General features: G+C 41.4%; 1 protein-coding gene across 3 annotated transcripts in view; it reads right to left on the reverse strand.

Annotated features, from left to right (window-relative positions):
* Positions 1-18,458, reverse strand: part of LOC124776550 (alpha-1,2-mannosyltransferase ALG9) — a 144,395-nt gene that overhangs the window by 99,018 nt on the left and 26,919 nt on the right. For all 3 annotated transcript variants that reach the window (XR_007015633.1, XM_047251585.1, XM_047251586.1), the window contains 3 exons: positions 8,029-8,139; positions 7,730-7,817; positions 90-284 (listed from right to left, as the gene is read on the reverse strand). Coding sequence is in view for 2 of the 3 variants with exons in the window: in XM_047251585.1 (XP_047107541.1) it covers positions 90-284; positions 7,730-7,817; positions 8,029-8,139 (394 nt within the window). In the remaining variant the exon portion in view is untranslated. The remainder of the gene's footprint in view (positions 1-89; positions 285-7,729; positions 7,818-8,028; positions 8,140-18,458) is intronic.

Genomic DNA, 18,458 nt, shown 5'->3' on the forward strand with positions numbered 1-18,458 from the left:
ATCCAACCAACGAGTTTCATCCTGTCAACATGGTTTCTAGTGATATATGTAAGTAAATAACAGTAATCACATTTTGACATTCTACTCACCAGAAAAAGAGGAGAGAATAAAGCTGCTAAGAACACAAAGTTGAAGTTCAGGAACCCATTAACAAAGTAAAATGAAAATGGCTCTGTGCCATACAGATTGGGTCCATGATTTGTGAATATATTGTAGTGAACAATGTTGTATGGAGCAATAACAAGTCGACCAAAATATGAAGAGTCTGTTTTCACCATTGGAAGCTGTTTAAAACAAAAAATCAGTATTAAAATTAAGCATTGTGAATTGCAATTTATTCAGATCATAATATAAATTTGCTAATAATGCAATTAGGGTACAGGAGTAATATAAAAATGAGTATTAGGATACAGGTGTTATATAAAAATGAGTAACATAATTAATTAATATAAAATTATATTAATGGGATAAATCAGCATTTTAAACTGAATAATACAGTTCTCTTCTTTTTCTCATTTTTATTTTGTACAGCAGTATTTACACAACGGTGATGATAAGTGACATCCTGATTAAATTATCCATTCACAGTTCATCCTCAATGAACTCTTCCCACTGAGCAGTGACAGTTCTATGGCAAAAATATTATGTAGTTACTATTTTGTTGTTGTTGTTTTTTTAAATTTGTTGTAGATTTTCATTCCCTTATATTGTGGTGCCTGAGCATATAATCTGGATCAGTTGAAACTAAGCATAAAGTGATCTTAATTTCTTTTATTAAGTGAGTGATCAAAATGTTCTTCCTTTAATAATTATGAGTTACAGTCTTAAAAGATGATGGGCTCGTAAACATAGAGGACGGTTAAAAGCCCCTGATTTTTAAATGAAGGGTGACATGGTTCCCTCCACCACACAAATTTCTAATGACATATTTTTTTCTGGAATTACCTAGGCACATAATGCTCCACTCAAAAACAACCCCATATCTTATTACTGACTGTAAGTAGCTATGATATAGTCTCTTTGTTATGTCTACAGCAACAAGCAGATGTATGGTAAATAAATTTTCCATTATATCACATCTCATATAACACTTACCGCAACACACTTATTTTACCATCAGTAAGAAATGCATTTGATGTTTCACTGTCTTTAACACTGAGATAATAATGAAACAAATGTATACATTAAATTTAAATACTCCTTCAAAGAATCAAGTCATCAATGGCTCATTTTTTTAGGAACAATATATTGTTTCACTTGGATTTCATAAAAAATTAAAGGTCAAAACAAAATTATATGATTAAAGCCTATAATTAATAATAAATGAAGTACTGCCCAACATTTCAACACTAACATCTTTCACTATTTAAAAATATTTATGTAGTCAATTATGGATTGAATTTTATTGCCCAATTAGAGTGTATTGAGATGCGAGAAAATGAAATAGATCATGAACTCTTAGACATTAAATCTATTTAACAGTTTTAATACCATGAATAATGATGTACATTCAGACGTAAGAGCTGTCAACAAGAAACCAGATGCTATGTGGCACGTTGTGCACTTAACAAAAAGCAGTACAATTTCCAATTTAGATTTGAAATCTGATGCAAGGATTGGAGTGTAAATAGTATGGCAGTGAAGAAAGCATACACCGAGTCTCACAAGTTCATGAAATATGATCACGTCAGACACAGCTGATCAAGTTAGTTAACCATTCAGCCTATGTAAATCCATGGGGTTCATTACAGAAGGAAAAAAAAGTATAATTTTAAAAGTGTCCTAAATCAACTATCATATAACTGAAATATAGATGTGACATAATAATGTGATGAATGCAAAAAATCTTTCATGCGTGTTTAATGGTTTGAGGAGGAGTTGGGTGGAAGAGACCAAACAGCGAGGCATTATTCTCATAGGATTAGGGAAGGACGAGTAAGGAAGACAGCCATGACCTTTCAAAGGAACCATCCTGACATTTGCCTGAAGAGATTTAGGGAAATCACGGAAAACCTAAATCAGTATGGCTGGGAATTGAACCGCTGTCCTCCTGTATGCGAGTCCATTGTGCTAACCACTGTGCCACCTCACTCGGTGTTTAAAGAGGAATGGGACATAGCACTGATAGAGTTCGAGGATGAGATACAAATAAATTCACAAAACAACTCCTTAAGAAAATGCTATACAAAAACAGAGCAGATGGTGCAGTGGCAAGACATTCAGGTGGATGGCAGTTCAAATCCTCATCTGGCTATTCAGGCTTAGGTTTTCTGTGGTGTCACTACATGGCTTATAGCAAGTGCCAGGGAGGTTCCTTTGAAGAGTACATGGCTAATTTTCTTTTCCACCTGACACTGTGTGCCACCTATTATGATCTCACTGTTGAAAGCACATTAAACCCAAATCTATCTTTTTTCCTTCCTAAACAAAACTATATTGCTCATGTAACTAATTTAACACCTTGTGAGGTGATTATTACGGTAGTTCGGAACCATACAGAAATTACTCACTGACAAGATAACGTGGAATGCGATGTGTATGCCAGAGAACAGTTGTACTGGTTTACCATCAGTGCCAATACAACAACAACTTCCCCATCTATCAGACAGCTGACCCATTTCAAACAGCAATGTTGACAGATCACAGTCAAAATGTGTGGAAATCTGATATAACCTGGTGTGTGTGTGTGTGTGTGTGTGTGTGTGTGTGTGTGTGTGTGTGTGTGCAGTCTTCAAATTTGTAACCACCTTCAACAATGGCCTCTATTTTCTTGAGATCTTCCCTCAAACCTCTGTCCCTATAAAACCAACTAAATGCAAGTATATCTCCACATCAACAGTTGCACCCCTTTCACAATGTGTTGAATCTGCTTCAGCACCAAGTTTCTCAATATCTACAATAATAAATGCTTTTACACTTTCCTCTCCCATAAGTGCACCACTAACTTTGGTCATAAAAAAATCTCCCAGATAGTTCTCCTCCTCTCTTACAGCTCTTACAGCAGCAAAGTTCCTACTTTCAAACCAAACAGTCACCTCGTCTTCTCCCTTCCACCTATACTAGTCTTTCTCTGAAATCAGTCACAACCATCAAATATAAAAGAATATCCACCCAGGGAAATTTATGATGGAATGATGACATGAATCTAGTTGTGAGAGATACACATAGAAGGTTTGGATTCACTAGACGAATTCTGAGGAAGTGTAGATGTAGATTTAATACATCAACACAGATATTTTATAAAATTATGACATATTTTTGAATACATTTTGATGGCCTAGTGTTCTTGCCATGTTGAACTGATGGAAAGGATAGGTACTGTTTACAAAAGAGTTGCATGATTCAGCACTTATCAGTCTAATCAACAAACGACTGCACAGTATTTCTTCCTCCAACATAAATATCACTTATTGTTAATTACAAGAAAATCAGAACAAAATGGGCTATATCGTGGCAACAGTTCTTCCTGTGCAGGAGTTGCAAATGAGAAAAAGGAGCAGGAGAACGTGACTCTGGTTTTATATGTTCTCAATGCTACAAAACATACAACCAACTGCAAAGCTCACACTGTAAGATTTTGGATGAAATCGAATAACCCCACCACCACCACCACCACCACCACCACCAACAACAACAACAACTTCATCACTTTTGCCATTCTAAAAAAAAATCCTTAATCACATGTCTAGTATGTGCTGTAAATGTAAATGATGTTGATGAGTGCTTATTATGTGTAGGATGAGCAAAAGGTATTAAAACTAAGAGCAGCATACAACAGTAAAACAGCAACAGGTAGGCTACAGGTACAATGTCTTGGCATAATTAAAGTATTACCATATTCAACTACTTACGTTGTCTTCCAAGTATATGAGATCACATTTTAACAGACGATACTTCTGTAAATTCCTGTAGTATGAACTTTACACTGACTCCTCTCTTCCCATGCAAGTGAGACACATTCATCCAGTGGTGGATTGGGAGTAGTACAGTATGTCTGCTATCTCACTGAATGTGATAGCTGTATATAGCCTATTATTATGATCAAGTCACCACTTCCCCACCTCCCACCCATATTCCCCTTCTGTCTGTGTCTAGCATATAGAGTGTGGTCAGACATGACATTGTTTTCCAAAGTGTTTGTGTGTCATTTAATTGAGGTGGAATGTGGGAAACGGCACTGTATTCATCTAAACATCACATGCAGGCTGATCACCACACTGACCTCGATCAATAAACTGCGAGGTGGATTCAACCCGTGGTCGGCGCACTTCCCCGTATCCCAGAAACAAGCACTTTAACATGCTTGGCTATCCGAACGGGTCTTGCTAGTACAATATAAATGATAAATATGTTTTTGAATCATAAAGGTTTGATTAATTTATATCAAATTAGGGCATTGTCCAATTAGTGCTTAAATACACTGAAGCCCAAATGACCATTGGAGGAGGACAACCAAGGTACACCAAGCTCCAGCTCAGTTTATGGAATGAGGAAGTTAGTCAATGGATCTGCATTAAATTTCATCAGAAAAGTTGGGGAAGCAATGAAATCTACTCCACTTAATAAGAATTCTCTTGTTTGTCACTGAACACCTAGCTTTATTTCCAGTGTACACTTCGGTTGGTTTAGTACACAGACACAACTATACTGTGGAGTGGCAAATACTGAAAATGACACTGGTTTTATTCCTACAGCAGTATAAATACCCGACTGGACAGCTTAGCCCATTTAAAGTGCCACCTCTGTGATACAGGGAGGTGAGCCTGCCCTGGGTCGTATCTCCCTCGTAGATTACCGATGAGAGCTGGTGAACTAGCTTGTACATGATGTTTAGATGGTTTTACACATCTAGTTATATAAATACCACCTCAGACACACACTACAAAAAAAAATTAGAAAACATTCTCACACTTCAACATAGATTACTACAGACATAGACGGATGGAATATATGTGTGGTGCAGGGAGCGAGTGGTGGTGTCAGGCAGAGCATCCAGCCACCATCTACCACAAACATAGCTTGAAACCATAATGTCAAAGCCGACCTAACAGAAGATACAAGAAAAGGCGAAGAAGAATAAGAATGAGAGGAGGAGGAGGAGGAGGAGGAGGAAGAAGAAGTACAGCAGGATATATGAAATATGATGTTTTTGTGTAAGTTCATTATACCTGTGTTGCCCGCAAGGCTAGCCGCACAGTCTAATGCGTTGCTTCCCAAGCGAGCAGGTGTGCTGATCCCTGGCACGAATTCACCTGGCGGATTAGTGTTGAGGTCTGGTGTGCCGGCCAGTCTGTGGATGGTTTTTAGGGAAGTTTTCCATCTACCTTGACGAATGTGGGCTGGTTCCCCTTATCCTGCCTCAGTTACACTATGTCGGCAATTGCTGCACAAACACTGTTTCCACGTATGCGTACACCACATTTATTCTAGCACGCAAAAATTTGGGGTTAAACTTATCTGCTAAGAGACGTTCCCCACGCAGCAGAGGGGGGGCGTCCACTGGGGGCCAAACCGCACAATAACCCTGAGTTCGGTGTGGGGTGGTGGTGGTACGAGTGGACTGCTGTGATCTGTTGTGGGGTTGTGAACCACTGAGGGTGGGATGAAGCCTCTCTGTTGTTTCTAGGTCCCTGGTTTAATATATACATACATACTTATGTTCCCCTACATATAAACTGTAACACGAGAAAAAATTTACCATGGAAACAATGAGTGTGAAAATATAATAATAATAATAATAATAATAATAATAATAATAATAATAATAATAATAATAATAATAATTCATGACATTGCAATGACAATCTCAGTAAAATAAAGGTGTTTGGCAAAACACAAAGAGGTCGCCGACAGAAAACGGGGCAGATATTGAAAGGTAACTGATGATCTTTTTTTCTCTCTCAAAGGCATTAATAGTCATCTGGTATATATTTTTGTGAACTAAAGAGCAATAACTAGTACACTATTTCTGAAGTGGCTTCCTTGACACAGAGATGACAATTCGTTTCATAGTGTACAAAATAATGTCCTGACTGACTCATCATTGTCCAGCACCAAACCGTTACGGCTAGAAACTTGATAAATGGAGAGGGTCTTAATCTTATACTGTTAAGTGTCATTTAAGAATGGATTTTTCGAGATTCCATTCTCAAGGAATGAAACAGGGGACCAAAGGGTTTTGAAAATATGTCACTATTAAGGCAATTTGAAGCTAGACCTATGAAAATTGGTCTTTGGTTTCTCAATCAGAAATAAAGAAATACATGTTTCAGTACTTTTGACAGTATTATGAAAAGGATAGCTGCTTCTTACCATATAGTGGAGATGATGAGTCGCAGGTTGGCACAACAAAAGGACTGGCAGAAAATAAGCTTTCAGCCAACAATGCCTTCATCCAAAGATAGATCATACATACACACACACACTCAATGCAAACAGAACTCACACACACATGACGGCAGTCTCTGGCTATTGAAGCCACACTCAGTAATTTTGGAAATTTAACCCCTATGGGGATGAAGTAGTGGGTGAAAACTCATTCTTAAAGAAATACTAAAGTGTTTTCAAAGCTACATCTAAGAAAATTGGTACTTGACTTCACAGTTACAAATAAAAAACAGCTTATTGCAAATTCAGCCCCTCTGGGGGTGATATTTGGGATGAAAGTTTTTATGGAAATATTTCATTATGCAATCATTTTTAAGCTAAACCTATGAAAATTTGTATTTGGCTTCTCTGTTTAAAAAAAAATGCATTTCACTATTTTTGGACATTTATGCTTTTAGGGGATGAAATAGGGGTGATACGTATTATGAAAATATTTCATTATGAAAGCATTTTTAAAACTGAATCTAAGAAAATTTATATCTAGCTTCTCGGCTAGGAATTAAAATAATAATAATAATAATAATAATAATAAACACTTGTTCCACTATTTCTGGAAATTCAGTCCCTAAAGGGGCAAAACATAGAAAGAAAGTTTTTATGCAAATATTTCATTATGAAAGCATTTCTAAAACCAAATCTCTGAAAATTTGTATTTGGCTTCTCAATTAAGAGGGAAAAAATATGTTTTTCATTATTTTTAGGACATTCAATCACTAAGGGGGTGAAATAGGGAACAAAAATTTTTGTGATAATATTTTGTTACCAGTATATTAAAACATTTGTAAAGCAAAATCTATGAATATTGGTATGGGACTTCTAAGGAAATATTTGTTACAGGATGACAGTTTCTATGGAAATACCAGTGACAAGAAGGCGAAAGGCACGATTAGCAAAGACCTCTGACTTCAGCTAACAGAGTTGCTTTCTGGTCAAAAGTACATTCAGAAAATACCATGCTTCTATGGCCATAATTAGTGCAAAAAGTTTTGAAGATGTTGCAGTTTGTGAACAACATAAAAATTTGTTAAAGTTAAACATAAAAATCTGTGTAGATCAAACAATCTGCATGCGGAAAGAAACTGGCACTAGTCTAGTGCTCCCATAAAGATTTTGAACATGCTTTCTTTACAGTCAAACATCTGGTCAGGCTCAATCACTAGTTACAAGGTATCATTAGAGACTCCTAAAACTAATAGTCTAAGTAAAAATTTATTCTGTTGACTTCCTCCAAAAAAATATTTGCTCTAAAGAGCAATTCAAGTGCAAGTGTTTACAATGTAGAAATGTTTGATTTTAAATGACAGAGAATGGAATAAGTAGTAGTTACATAATTAATATTTACCAAAATAACTGCAACGGATATTCCACTCCACTGTATGAATTTGATGACATCTTTTCGCCGGAAAACAATGTCCAGTGCAATGGGAACACTACAGAAAAATTGGTCAAATCACCATTGTCCCTTGTTGAAGCTCATTATAGGAAATAATTACATATATAAACACATACTTCATATTCTGAAATAATAACAATAGCAGCAACAGTAAGAACATTAACAGAAAAATGACAATAATAGTATTAAACAACAATAATATACTAATACATAAGTAGTACACCCTGTTGTTAGTGCTTTATACTCACCCTAGCAGCCCTGCAAATGGCCAGCTTATAAATGAGGAGATTGCTGTAGCAAAAATGGCTAGTTCATACTTCCTTTGATACCATGCACCAAGAGAGACCATAGTCATATACCTGAAATGCAAAGAACATATAAATCACCAAAAAATGACGTCTGCTCATCATATAGTCATAGTTTATGGCCCATATACAATTTAGTTTTGGAGTAAGGCACAGCTTAGAGCCAGGCCAAAATATTAGGCATAATGGCTGCTGCCACAGTTATGTATTGCAAAACTCTATTTAAATTTCGAGTAATGCATTTCTTTCACATGGGGGCGGATTCTTCTGTGAATGGCTCAATGTTTATGCTCCATACACTATGAATGTGACAAACTGATTCCACATTCATTTCACTGCCTGCTGGTGGGATATCCTCTTTACCACTTGGCAGGGATACAATGAGATTGATGATGGATCAGAGCTGTAACACAGATATCCCCACTGAAACGCACATAGGAGGTGATACCTGAACTGTTACATCAGTCATCTGTCCATTGAATGATGGTAACAGGGGGGGGGGGGGGGGTGTGTATAGATGGGGCTTCCTCAGAGGACACCATTAACACGACCTTCATCTGCATCTGAGTTTTAAAATATATGACCAGTCATTCCAATTCAGAGTTTGATGCTGGGTGAAAAGGGACACTGGTCAGGTCATCATGCCATTTTTTGGCAAAACTGGCAGAACTCAGATGTCAAAAAGTGAGTCCCACTGTTGGATACTATCATTCACAGCGTGTCCTCTATTGCAAAGATATTGGACAGGGACCGGACTGTTGCAGCGGTAGCTGTGGAAGTCACTCTGGCCATAAGAGGAAAATCAGAGAGGGCATCTACTACCAGATGTCACACTGTGCCTTTAAATTGTCTGCTTAAATCAAAGTGTACCCACTCCCGTGGATGTACTGGCTTGAACCATGGCAAAAAACCCTGCACTAGATCACACTGATTTTGCATACGTGTATCAGAACTGTACAGCTCATTCAGTCTGCACATCTATCTCCGGCCAGTAAACATGACACATTTTCATGACCTTCATACAACTCATTCCTGATTGCCTGCAATGCAGGAGGTGGATGATATGGGGTCAGCACCCAGGTGATGTTACGATTTTGCACACTGCATCCCCCATAGCCATCAACAGGATGCCATCAATGGCATTAAGGTGGTGTCAGAAGGAGAAATAAATTCTCAAAGTGGAGTCCAAGCACTTGACAATACACTCAAAGCCAACCCTGCTGAACTGACATCATCACCTCTGAAGAAGGAGGCCCACTCATCTAGCCTTCATGACATCATCATAAGCTGTGACTGTAAACCTGGCAATAGAATGCATTACATGTCCGTTTATCGAAAAGTAAGCAGTCTTCTACTTACTGAAATAGTGGTCCACTGGGAGACCTGATAAGGTGAGACTGTGAAGTATGTTGTAATTATAACTGCTGAGAAACAATGCCTAACTCTGAAGCCACTGTTCTCTCAAGGAGTTTCAACTCTGGACCAAACATGGTGATTGGCAGACTATGATCGGTTAGTAAATGGAAATTGCTGCCATACAGAAATATATGGAACTCTCTTTTACCCTACACATTATGGTCAAGGCTTCTTTCTCGATAAGAGAATAATTTTTCTTTTCCCACTGAAGATAAAGTTTATGCCATAAGTCCTATAAACAGCTCTGTCCCATCAGTGTCTAGATGGGACAGCATGTCATCAATGCCAAACACTGACATGTCTGCGGCTAACATAACACTTCTTCCAGATTCAATGCATTATTTCAAGGTAGCAAATGCTCTCTAATAGGCGTTAGGCTATACAAATTTAATCCTTTTATGTGAAAGATTTCGTGAGGGGCAAATGAGGACCATTCTGGGAATGCATTTTCTGTAATAATTTATTTTCCAGGTAGAGTTTGCAGTTCTTAAAGATTCCAGAAAGTAGACTTTAATTTGTTTATACAGTTGTGAGCCCTGAGCTTATCAAACAAAGAATGTAAATTGACAAGCTGTTGCCCCCTCGTAGCTTTACTCACAGTTAAGTTAAGTAGTTAACATGCACAAGCACACAATGCAAGAATCGTTCTAAACACCATCAGAAAATTGTGGGCACACTTGCAATGTCAAGTGGCAGTGAATTGTAAAAATACAACCCAAAAGGCATGTTTATCAGATATAGAGCAGAATGCCAGTTTTTAAAAAAAGTAGTAAACACTTGAAAAATTTGCCAGCAGTTTGTTCAGGAGCCCTTGAAATGGCCCCAGATGGAGACGGCTCTTTGAGTACATGACAGATGAATCCACTAAGTGGTGCTCCAAGTAAAATTCAAACAGCTGCAGAACATTTTCACAAATGGTAAAATCTGGGATACAGTGATGTGTGACTTCTCCTGGAAGTTGCAAGCTGATGAATTCCAGAACAGAAAATCCAACATAAGCAATATACAAATAGTCCCAGATGTATCCAAAATGAAATACAACTCCACAATAAGGTAATCAACACAATACTATAATTGTGTATACCAGAGTGCTTCATGTACATTATGTGAAGTGGTTTCCCTAGCTGTAGAGCATACTTATTTAAAGCAGCCAAGAAATTAAAGGTTTCTCTCATCTTAGACATAGCTCCTGGCGACTCTACTGGTGTGGCTCAAGGCCCGTCATCCACCCCTACTGAGATGACTAATCAATTTCACCTCCATATCACTGCACACTGGTGGGATATACTCATCACTACTTGGCAACTATATGCAACTCACACTTGCATCTTTACTTCCCATTTCTTCAACTATATTTAACCTTCCTGTGGAGAGAGTCAGTTCTTCTTAAGACTATTTATTTATCAGTTTATTTACAAGTCGCATACACTTTCCAATTTTGCTTCTTTGCACTGCCTCCACACTCTTATATTTGGTCACTAAGCTAACATGTTTTTTGGGTCATTCATGCCTCTTCCTCCTCTGATTTCACCATGTCTACAGGGGCTGCATGATCTTAATTTTCCCTCACTAAATCACATTCCTCTTCTATTGACACAGAACTGTTATTGAATTTGGTTGATTTAATGGTTACTGATTGGTTGAATTTGCACTTCAGCTAATTATTTAATACACCTTTTTCTCAAACATCTGTTCTTTTATTGAGCTGAAACTTACAGTGAAAATAAGATAGTAATTACTATAAAGTTTTAAAAGGAACAATAAAGTATAAACTTTTATTAGAGAAAAGTTGAAGAATAATCAATCCTAAAATACCAAAAAAATCTTCATTACTCCTTCTAAGCAATGAGGTGTACCTATGCAGAATACACTGAAAAAGCATTTTTTAAGACAATATAGTTTTGGGGAAAGAATATTGTTCTCTCAAACACTTCAATGCATTCGGCTCTAGCCAATTTTACAATATTGTGGTTAGCATGTTGCATCCTTTTTAGGAGTGTCATAGAGAGATGGAAAAATAAAAGCAAATTTACCACTTCTAACTAACAGAACACATGGAGGTCATGCAGTAACATAATAATGGAAAAAACACAAGCAATTGTAAGAGTGAATACCACAATTCCCTGTACAGTTGAGGTGTCAAACAGTTAATATGCATTTGCAGTTGCGTTGAATGGAATGGATGAAAGAAACACAGGAGAGGGGAGGGGAAGGTATGTATGAAGGTGTGGGAGGGAAAGGGCTAGGGGTGTACAGGAAGAGAGGCACCAAGGGAAAGAGATAAAAATGTAACACCAGTAAAGTCACTCCAGTGCAGCAAAAGATGTCATATGCATTTAACAATGAAACAGACAGTGTTTGTTAGGCAATGAGGGAGGCAAGAGGATAAGAAGAGCTGTAAAGAGAAAAAGGGAGCACATAGAAGAACAGTGGGGATGTAGATAAATAGGTGGGAGAATAAAACTTAAGTAAATTATTGAGGAGCAGCTGGTGAAGGGATGAGGAGGGCAGGCACAGAATAAGGGGTTGGAGATGGCTCTGCAGCAGGGGATAGTGAAGATTGTGGGATCAAAGTATGTGCTGTTTGGGTATTTCCCCCAGTTGCATACTGAAGGAAAATCTTCATCCATTGTTCTGCTGGTGGCACTCCACCTCTTCTCTCCCCTGGGTCTTTATCGCAATCCATTCAACATTTTCTTTGTTGAAACAATATAGAGTTGTATAATGCTCTTCAGGTGAACATTGACATGGTCTGTGGCATTTTTCATGGCATATACATGCTGCTCATTGAGCTATATTTGCACTTAGCAAATGTATGTGCACCACTGACCAGTCTTCACATTTTGGAAACTATAGCTACCAGAATGTAATCAGAGCTTCTCTTTATTCATACAATTTATCTCATGCTGAAGCCAGAGTTCAAGATGAAGGAAAAGCTTCTTTCTCCCTCTTGGTTCATATTTTATTCATGAATTCTAAAGCTTAAGCTTTGAAATTTGAAGGAAAAGCATTTGCTTCACTTTGTTCACATGGCCTGTTGGTCAGTTGGTTGGTTGGTTAGTTTAAAAGAGAGGGGGAGGGACCAATCTGCTACGTCATCAGTCCCTCGTTCTCATTAAAATAATTCCACAAGAGTGGGAGTAAAATAAGCAAGACTTAGAAAACAAAGCTGGAAGAAAGAAGAAAACTGCAAGAATGACAGAAAGGCAACAAAAACTAAAATGGACAACATCGGATAAGAAAACCACAGAGTGATGCAAGAAACACGTAGAAGAGATCAAAACAAGAGAGCAGATTACCGTGGCTGGCTGACCATGAGAATAAAAAGGAGAAGCCAACCACTCTGCAACACATTAAAACCTCCACCCTAAAAGCACTAGGGTGGGGGACACAGAGAGACAAAGGACATGTGCTAAAACTTAGATCAAAAGATAAAAACCCATCCTCACGAATACAACGTAAAACTAAAGCTGCTGTTGAGGCATTGTTGCCCAACACCGAAGGTAGGGTGCTGGGAAAGTTAAAAGTCCCTCGCAGAGTGGCTAAAAGTGGGCAGTCCAGCAAGAAGTGGACAACCGTCATTTGTGAGCCACAGCAACACTGAGGTGGGTCCTCGTGACGGAGGAGGTAACCATGTGTTAGCCACATTTGGCCAATGCAGAGCCAGCAGAGGACAACTGATTCCCTGTGAGAGAACCGTATGGAAGACTTCCACACATTTGTAGTCTCCTTAATGCAACACAATTTGTTGTGGGTACTGTTATGCCATTCCGTCTCCCAAAGGCAAAAAAACCCTGCAGCATAAGACACAACGCAGGTCAGTTGCAGAGATGCCCATCTCCAGAAGCCGTTTCCGCATAGTCTGTTTGGCCAGCCTGTTGGCAAGTTCGTTGCCTGGGATTCCGACGTGTCCTGAATAGATGCTACCACAGGATGGCGAGGGCAGCACTGGTCGATAGCTTGTAGGTTGCTCAAAGAGTCAGTACACAGGAGAAATGTCTCACCAGGGCATGAGCGGATGTGCTCAACAGCACGAGATATGGGCGCCAGCTCTCCAGTGAAAACACTGCAGCCATCTGGCAGGAGTGCTGCTCAATATGTCCTCCATGAACACATGCAAAGCCTGCGTGACCATCAGCCATCAAGCCATCTGTGTAAACCACTTCATTGCCCTGGTACATGTCGAAAATCGAGAGGAAGTGATAGCAGAGAGCCGCAGGGTTAACGGAGTCCTTAGGGCCACCCAAAAGGTCCAGAAGAATCTGCAGCCTAGGTGCACACCACTGAGGTGTACGTGAATGGACCTCGAGGAGAGGTGGTAATGGGAAGGACTCCAGTTCAGATAAAAGGGACCGGATGCAAAACACAATCGAAAGCCCTGACATGGGCCGCCGATGCGGGAGATGAACCTCTGCAGTTGGGAAAAGGAGATGGTAATTTGGATGCACAGGAGAACTACGAACATGTGCAACGTAACTGGCAAGCAGTTGTGCATGCCTAACCTTCAATGGAGGGACTCCGGCCTCCACCAGGACACTGTGTCATCGACTTGTTCTAAAAGTTCCCGTCGCTAGGCGAAAGCCACAGTGGTGCACTGGGTTGAGTAAACGCAACACTGATGGTGCCGCCAAACTGTAAACCAGACTCCCATAGTCAATGTGGGATTGAAAAAGGGCTCTGTAGAGCTGCAGCAGTGTAGAGCGATCTGCACCCCAGTTGGTGTTGCTCAGGTAGTGGAGGGCACTGAGGTGCGGCCAGCACTTCCACTTAAGCTGATGAAGGTGAGGTAGCCAAGTCAATTGGGCATTGAAAATCAGTCCTAAGAATCGATATGTCTCCACTACAGTGAGTGGATCGTCGTTAAGGTAAAGTTCTGGTTCTGGATGAACGGTGCATAGCCGACAGAAATGCTCGGCACACGACTTTGAGGCTAAAAACTGGAAGCTGTGGGCTAGAGCCCATGACTGCACCTTGTGAATGGCTCTCTGTAGGTGCCACTCAGCAACACCAGTACTGGAGGTGCAGCACAAATGCAAAAGTCATCCGCATATAGAGACAGTGAGACTGGCGGCCCTACAGCTGCTGCTAGACTGCTAATAGCCACTAAAAATACACAGACACTCAATACGGTGCCACAGAACCCCATTTTCCTGAATACGGGTGGGGGCGGGCGGGGGGGGGGGGGGGGGGGGGGGGAGGGGGAACTATGGGAGGCACCGACTTGGACACGGAAAGTATGGAGCAACAGGATGTTTTGGATAAAAATTGGGAGCGGGCCCCAGAAACCCCCCCTCACACAATGTGGCAAGGATATGATGTCGCCAGGTCATGTTGTATGCTTTACGTAAGTCAAAAAAGACGGCAACCAGATGTTGGTGTCTGGAAAAGGCTGTTCGGATGGCAGACTTGAGGGACACAAGATTATCAGTGGTAGAGTGATCCTGGTGAAAGCCGCCTTGACATGGAGCCAGTAGGCCACGTGACTTCAGGACCCGACCCAACCCAGCCGCCGACACACCATATGTTCCAGCAGCTTACAAAGAAAGTTGGTGAGGCTGATGGGCCAGTAGCTATCCACATCAAGCAGGTTTTAACCAGGTTTGAGCACCAGAATGATGGTGCCGCTTGTAGTTAGATGAGAGATGTTTAGTCATCTGACTGTGGATCCGATCTGACCCAGGAGCTGTGTCAGGGCAATGTCAAAGGGCGTGGAGGACTCCCACTCTGTAAATGAGGTGTCATAGGGTTCACTGTGGTATGTAGTGAAAGAGAGGACTTTCTTTTCCATCTACAGTTTCTGGGTGCGACGCAGAGGCTCGAGCATAGTGCTCAGCAAAGTGCTCGGCAATTGTGTTTGCATCGGTAGATAACACGCCATTGATGTTAATGCCAGGGACACCTGTTGGGGTCTGGTACCCAATAAGACGTCTGATATTCGTTCATACTTGGGAAGATAATGTATGGCATCCAATGGTTGACACGTACCTCTCCCAACATTCCTGTTTCCGTTGTTTTATAAGCTGGTGAACACGGGCATGGAGCCGCTTAAAGGAAATTAGGTGCTCTAGGGAAGGGTGCCACTTATGTGGCTGTAGAGGTTGTTGACACTCTTTAATTGCCTCAGCGACTTCTGGCAACCCTGAAGGGACTGTCTTTTGCCAGGGGTACCCTAAAGAACAAGGGATTGCATTTTCCGCCACAAAAATTATAGTTTTAGTGACCTGCACGACGACAACATTGATGGCACCATGTGGGGGAGATTAAGCAGTGACAGCAGAGGTGAAGGCTTCCCTGTCTGCCTTGTTTGAAGCCCATCTGGGTAGGCATCTGGGGGCATGACACCGGGGGAGTGACAGCAAGACCACACAGGTCATCATGTGCTCTCCTGTGGATAAATGGGAGAAGACCAGGACTGCAAATCGAGAGATCAAAGGTTGAATATGTGCCATGTGCCACAATGAAATGTGTGGAGGCATCTGTATTTAAGAAGCAGAGGTTGAGTTGTGACATTAAATTTTCGACCTCCCTACCTTGGCCAGTAAGCATGGCACCACCACACAAGGGTATGCACATTAAAATCTCCCAAAAGTAGGAAAGGTTTAGGGAGTTGATCAATCAGCGCAGCCAATACGTTCATGGATGGCCTACTGCACCATCTGCAGGAAGATATACACTGCAGACAGTTATTTCCTGTGTCGTCCTTATCCTGACAGCCACAGCTTCAAGAAGGGTTTGAAGGGGCACAGGTTCACTATATACTGAGTTCAGGACATAGATGCAAACTCCACCTGACACTCTATTACAGTCACTATGGTTCCTGTAATATCCCTTGTAGCCACGGAGGGCAGGGGTGTGCATTGCTGGGAACCAGGTTTCATTGAGGGCAATGCAGAAGGCAGGTGTAAAGCTTAACAGTTGCCGTAGCTCAGCAAGATGGTGGAAAAAGCTACCGCAATTCCACTGGAGGATTACGTGATCATGAGACTGGGAAGGTATGAAACACTCAATGCAGCAGTCTACGCCTCAGGGTCACCTGCTGCCACCAGATGAGTAGCTGTGCAACCAACATCCATTGTATCTGAGGGCCCAGAGAGATCTAGGTCATCAGGGGATGCCAGAATCTCCACCTCATCCTCAGACACAGAGCTTGTAGGTAGTGGTGGTGTGGGTGCCACTGCAGTGCCTTGTTTCTTTGGGGTCTTTTTCTTTTTAGGTTTATCTCGCTGCTCCTTCTGTTTGTCTGGCTGGGACTGAGGGGACTGAGGAGGACCGTGAAGCCCTACCTGTGGTTGCTTCAGCCACTGGTGCTTGTCAGCTTTGCCACTGGTAGCAACCTGGGAAGGGAGTGACCCACGGGATCCCTTCCTGGTGAGAGAAGCCGAAGAAGCATCACATCGGGGGAGGGATATATTACTTTACGTCACAGTGGTAGACCATCACCTTGACCTTCTCAGGTAATGTGTCACCCTTGAAGGCCAAGATGAAGGCACCGGTGGCAATCTGATTATCCCTCAGACCCTGGTGGACGCGCCAGACGAAATGGACACCTTGTCGCTCTAAATTGGCATGCAGCTCATCGTCAGACTGCAAAAGAAGGTCCCTGTGAAATATGATACCCTGGACCATATTTAAGCTCTTATGTGGCGTGATGGAAACAAACACCCCCAGCTTGTCGCAGAGGAGTAGTGCCCGTGACTGGGCAGAGGATGCTGTTCCGATCACGACCGACCCTTACCACATTTTGTACAAGCCCTCCACAACCCCAAACTTGTCCTCTAAATGCTCAATGAAAAACTGAGGTTTCATTGACAAGTAAGGTTCCCCATCAACTCTCGTACATATGAAGTACCGGGGTGAATAAGCTTCGCTGCCATCCTTAGCCTGGTGTTCCTCCCATGGTGTGGCTGGAAGGGGGGGGGGGGGGATGAGTTTGACCTTGTCCCACTTAGAAACTGCTCATGTTTGACCACCAGCAAGAGATGACGTACTACACTTCATGGTGTGTCATCTGCTCTGATGCCACCCAGCTGCAGCAAAGGCCATCCTGCAGACCCGATGCCCCAGGGTGATGGACATCTACTCCTTGGTATATGTGGGGAGTTAATGGTGTAGGCATCAGCAGAGCAATCCCTGTGTGGTCAGGGGGCTACAACCAACAGGGTACATGGAGGCCCCACCACAACAGACTGGCTACTATGCTGGACATCAGGCACAAAGGACCTAAGAAGTCCATTATCGTTGGCAGTGCAGATAGCAATACTGCACAGAGGATGGAGGAAAATGCACCTCGGCCAACAGCTGGAGAATGAGCGGAAGTGCAGATCCATATCGGCAAAGGATGCATGTTGTCTCAGCGCATGATGGACACTATGCACCTTGTAAGGCGCCCTTCCCCAATTGGCTTGCTCTTCGGGAAAATTTTGAAAAATGGAGCTTAAAACCTACAGAGGACCATCACATAAAAGCCGAAACATGAGAGACTCCTTTTAGTCACCTTTTACAACAGGCAGGACAAGGGCAAAGCTGCAGTTGTATTGCACAAGCAGGCTTACACTTGAAAGGTGCAGTGTTTACTGTCTGATTCAGGGCATTGCAAGATCAGTGCTGACCCTACAAAAAGTGTAAAGAGAAAGATTGACAACATCCTGAAGAAAAGTTTCTTGTTGCAGAGTCTTAAATCTTACTGAGGTGTCTCCTCTAGATTATATAGCTTTCCAAACATCCATCAGTAAGGGGCTCCTCTTAGGCCTGTTGTGACTAACATTAGTGCTCTGACAAACCATGTAGCAAAACACTTGCTACTCTGCAATGAATGAAGTCACTGAGCCATGACACGCTACGGGCACATCAATGTGCACACCATCACGCTGCTGTCTTCAAGTCAATTATAAACAAAGAAATTAAGAGTGGCAAGGAGATGATGTCACAAAAAATAAACTGAAAGTAGTTGCTTGCAC

This window comes from Schistocerca piceifrons, chromosome 2 (genome assembly GCF_021461385.2).
Source record: "Schistocerca piceifrons isolate TAMUIC-IGC-003096 chromosome 2, iqSchPice1.1, whole genome shotgun sequence".
In the NCBI taxonomy this organism is placed as follows: Eukaryota; Metazoa; Arthropoda; class Insecta; order Orthoptera; family Acrididae; genus Schistocerca; species Schistocerca piceifrons.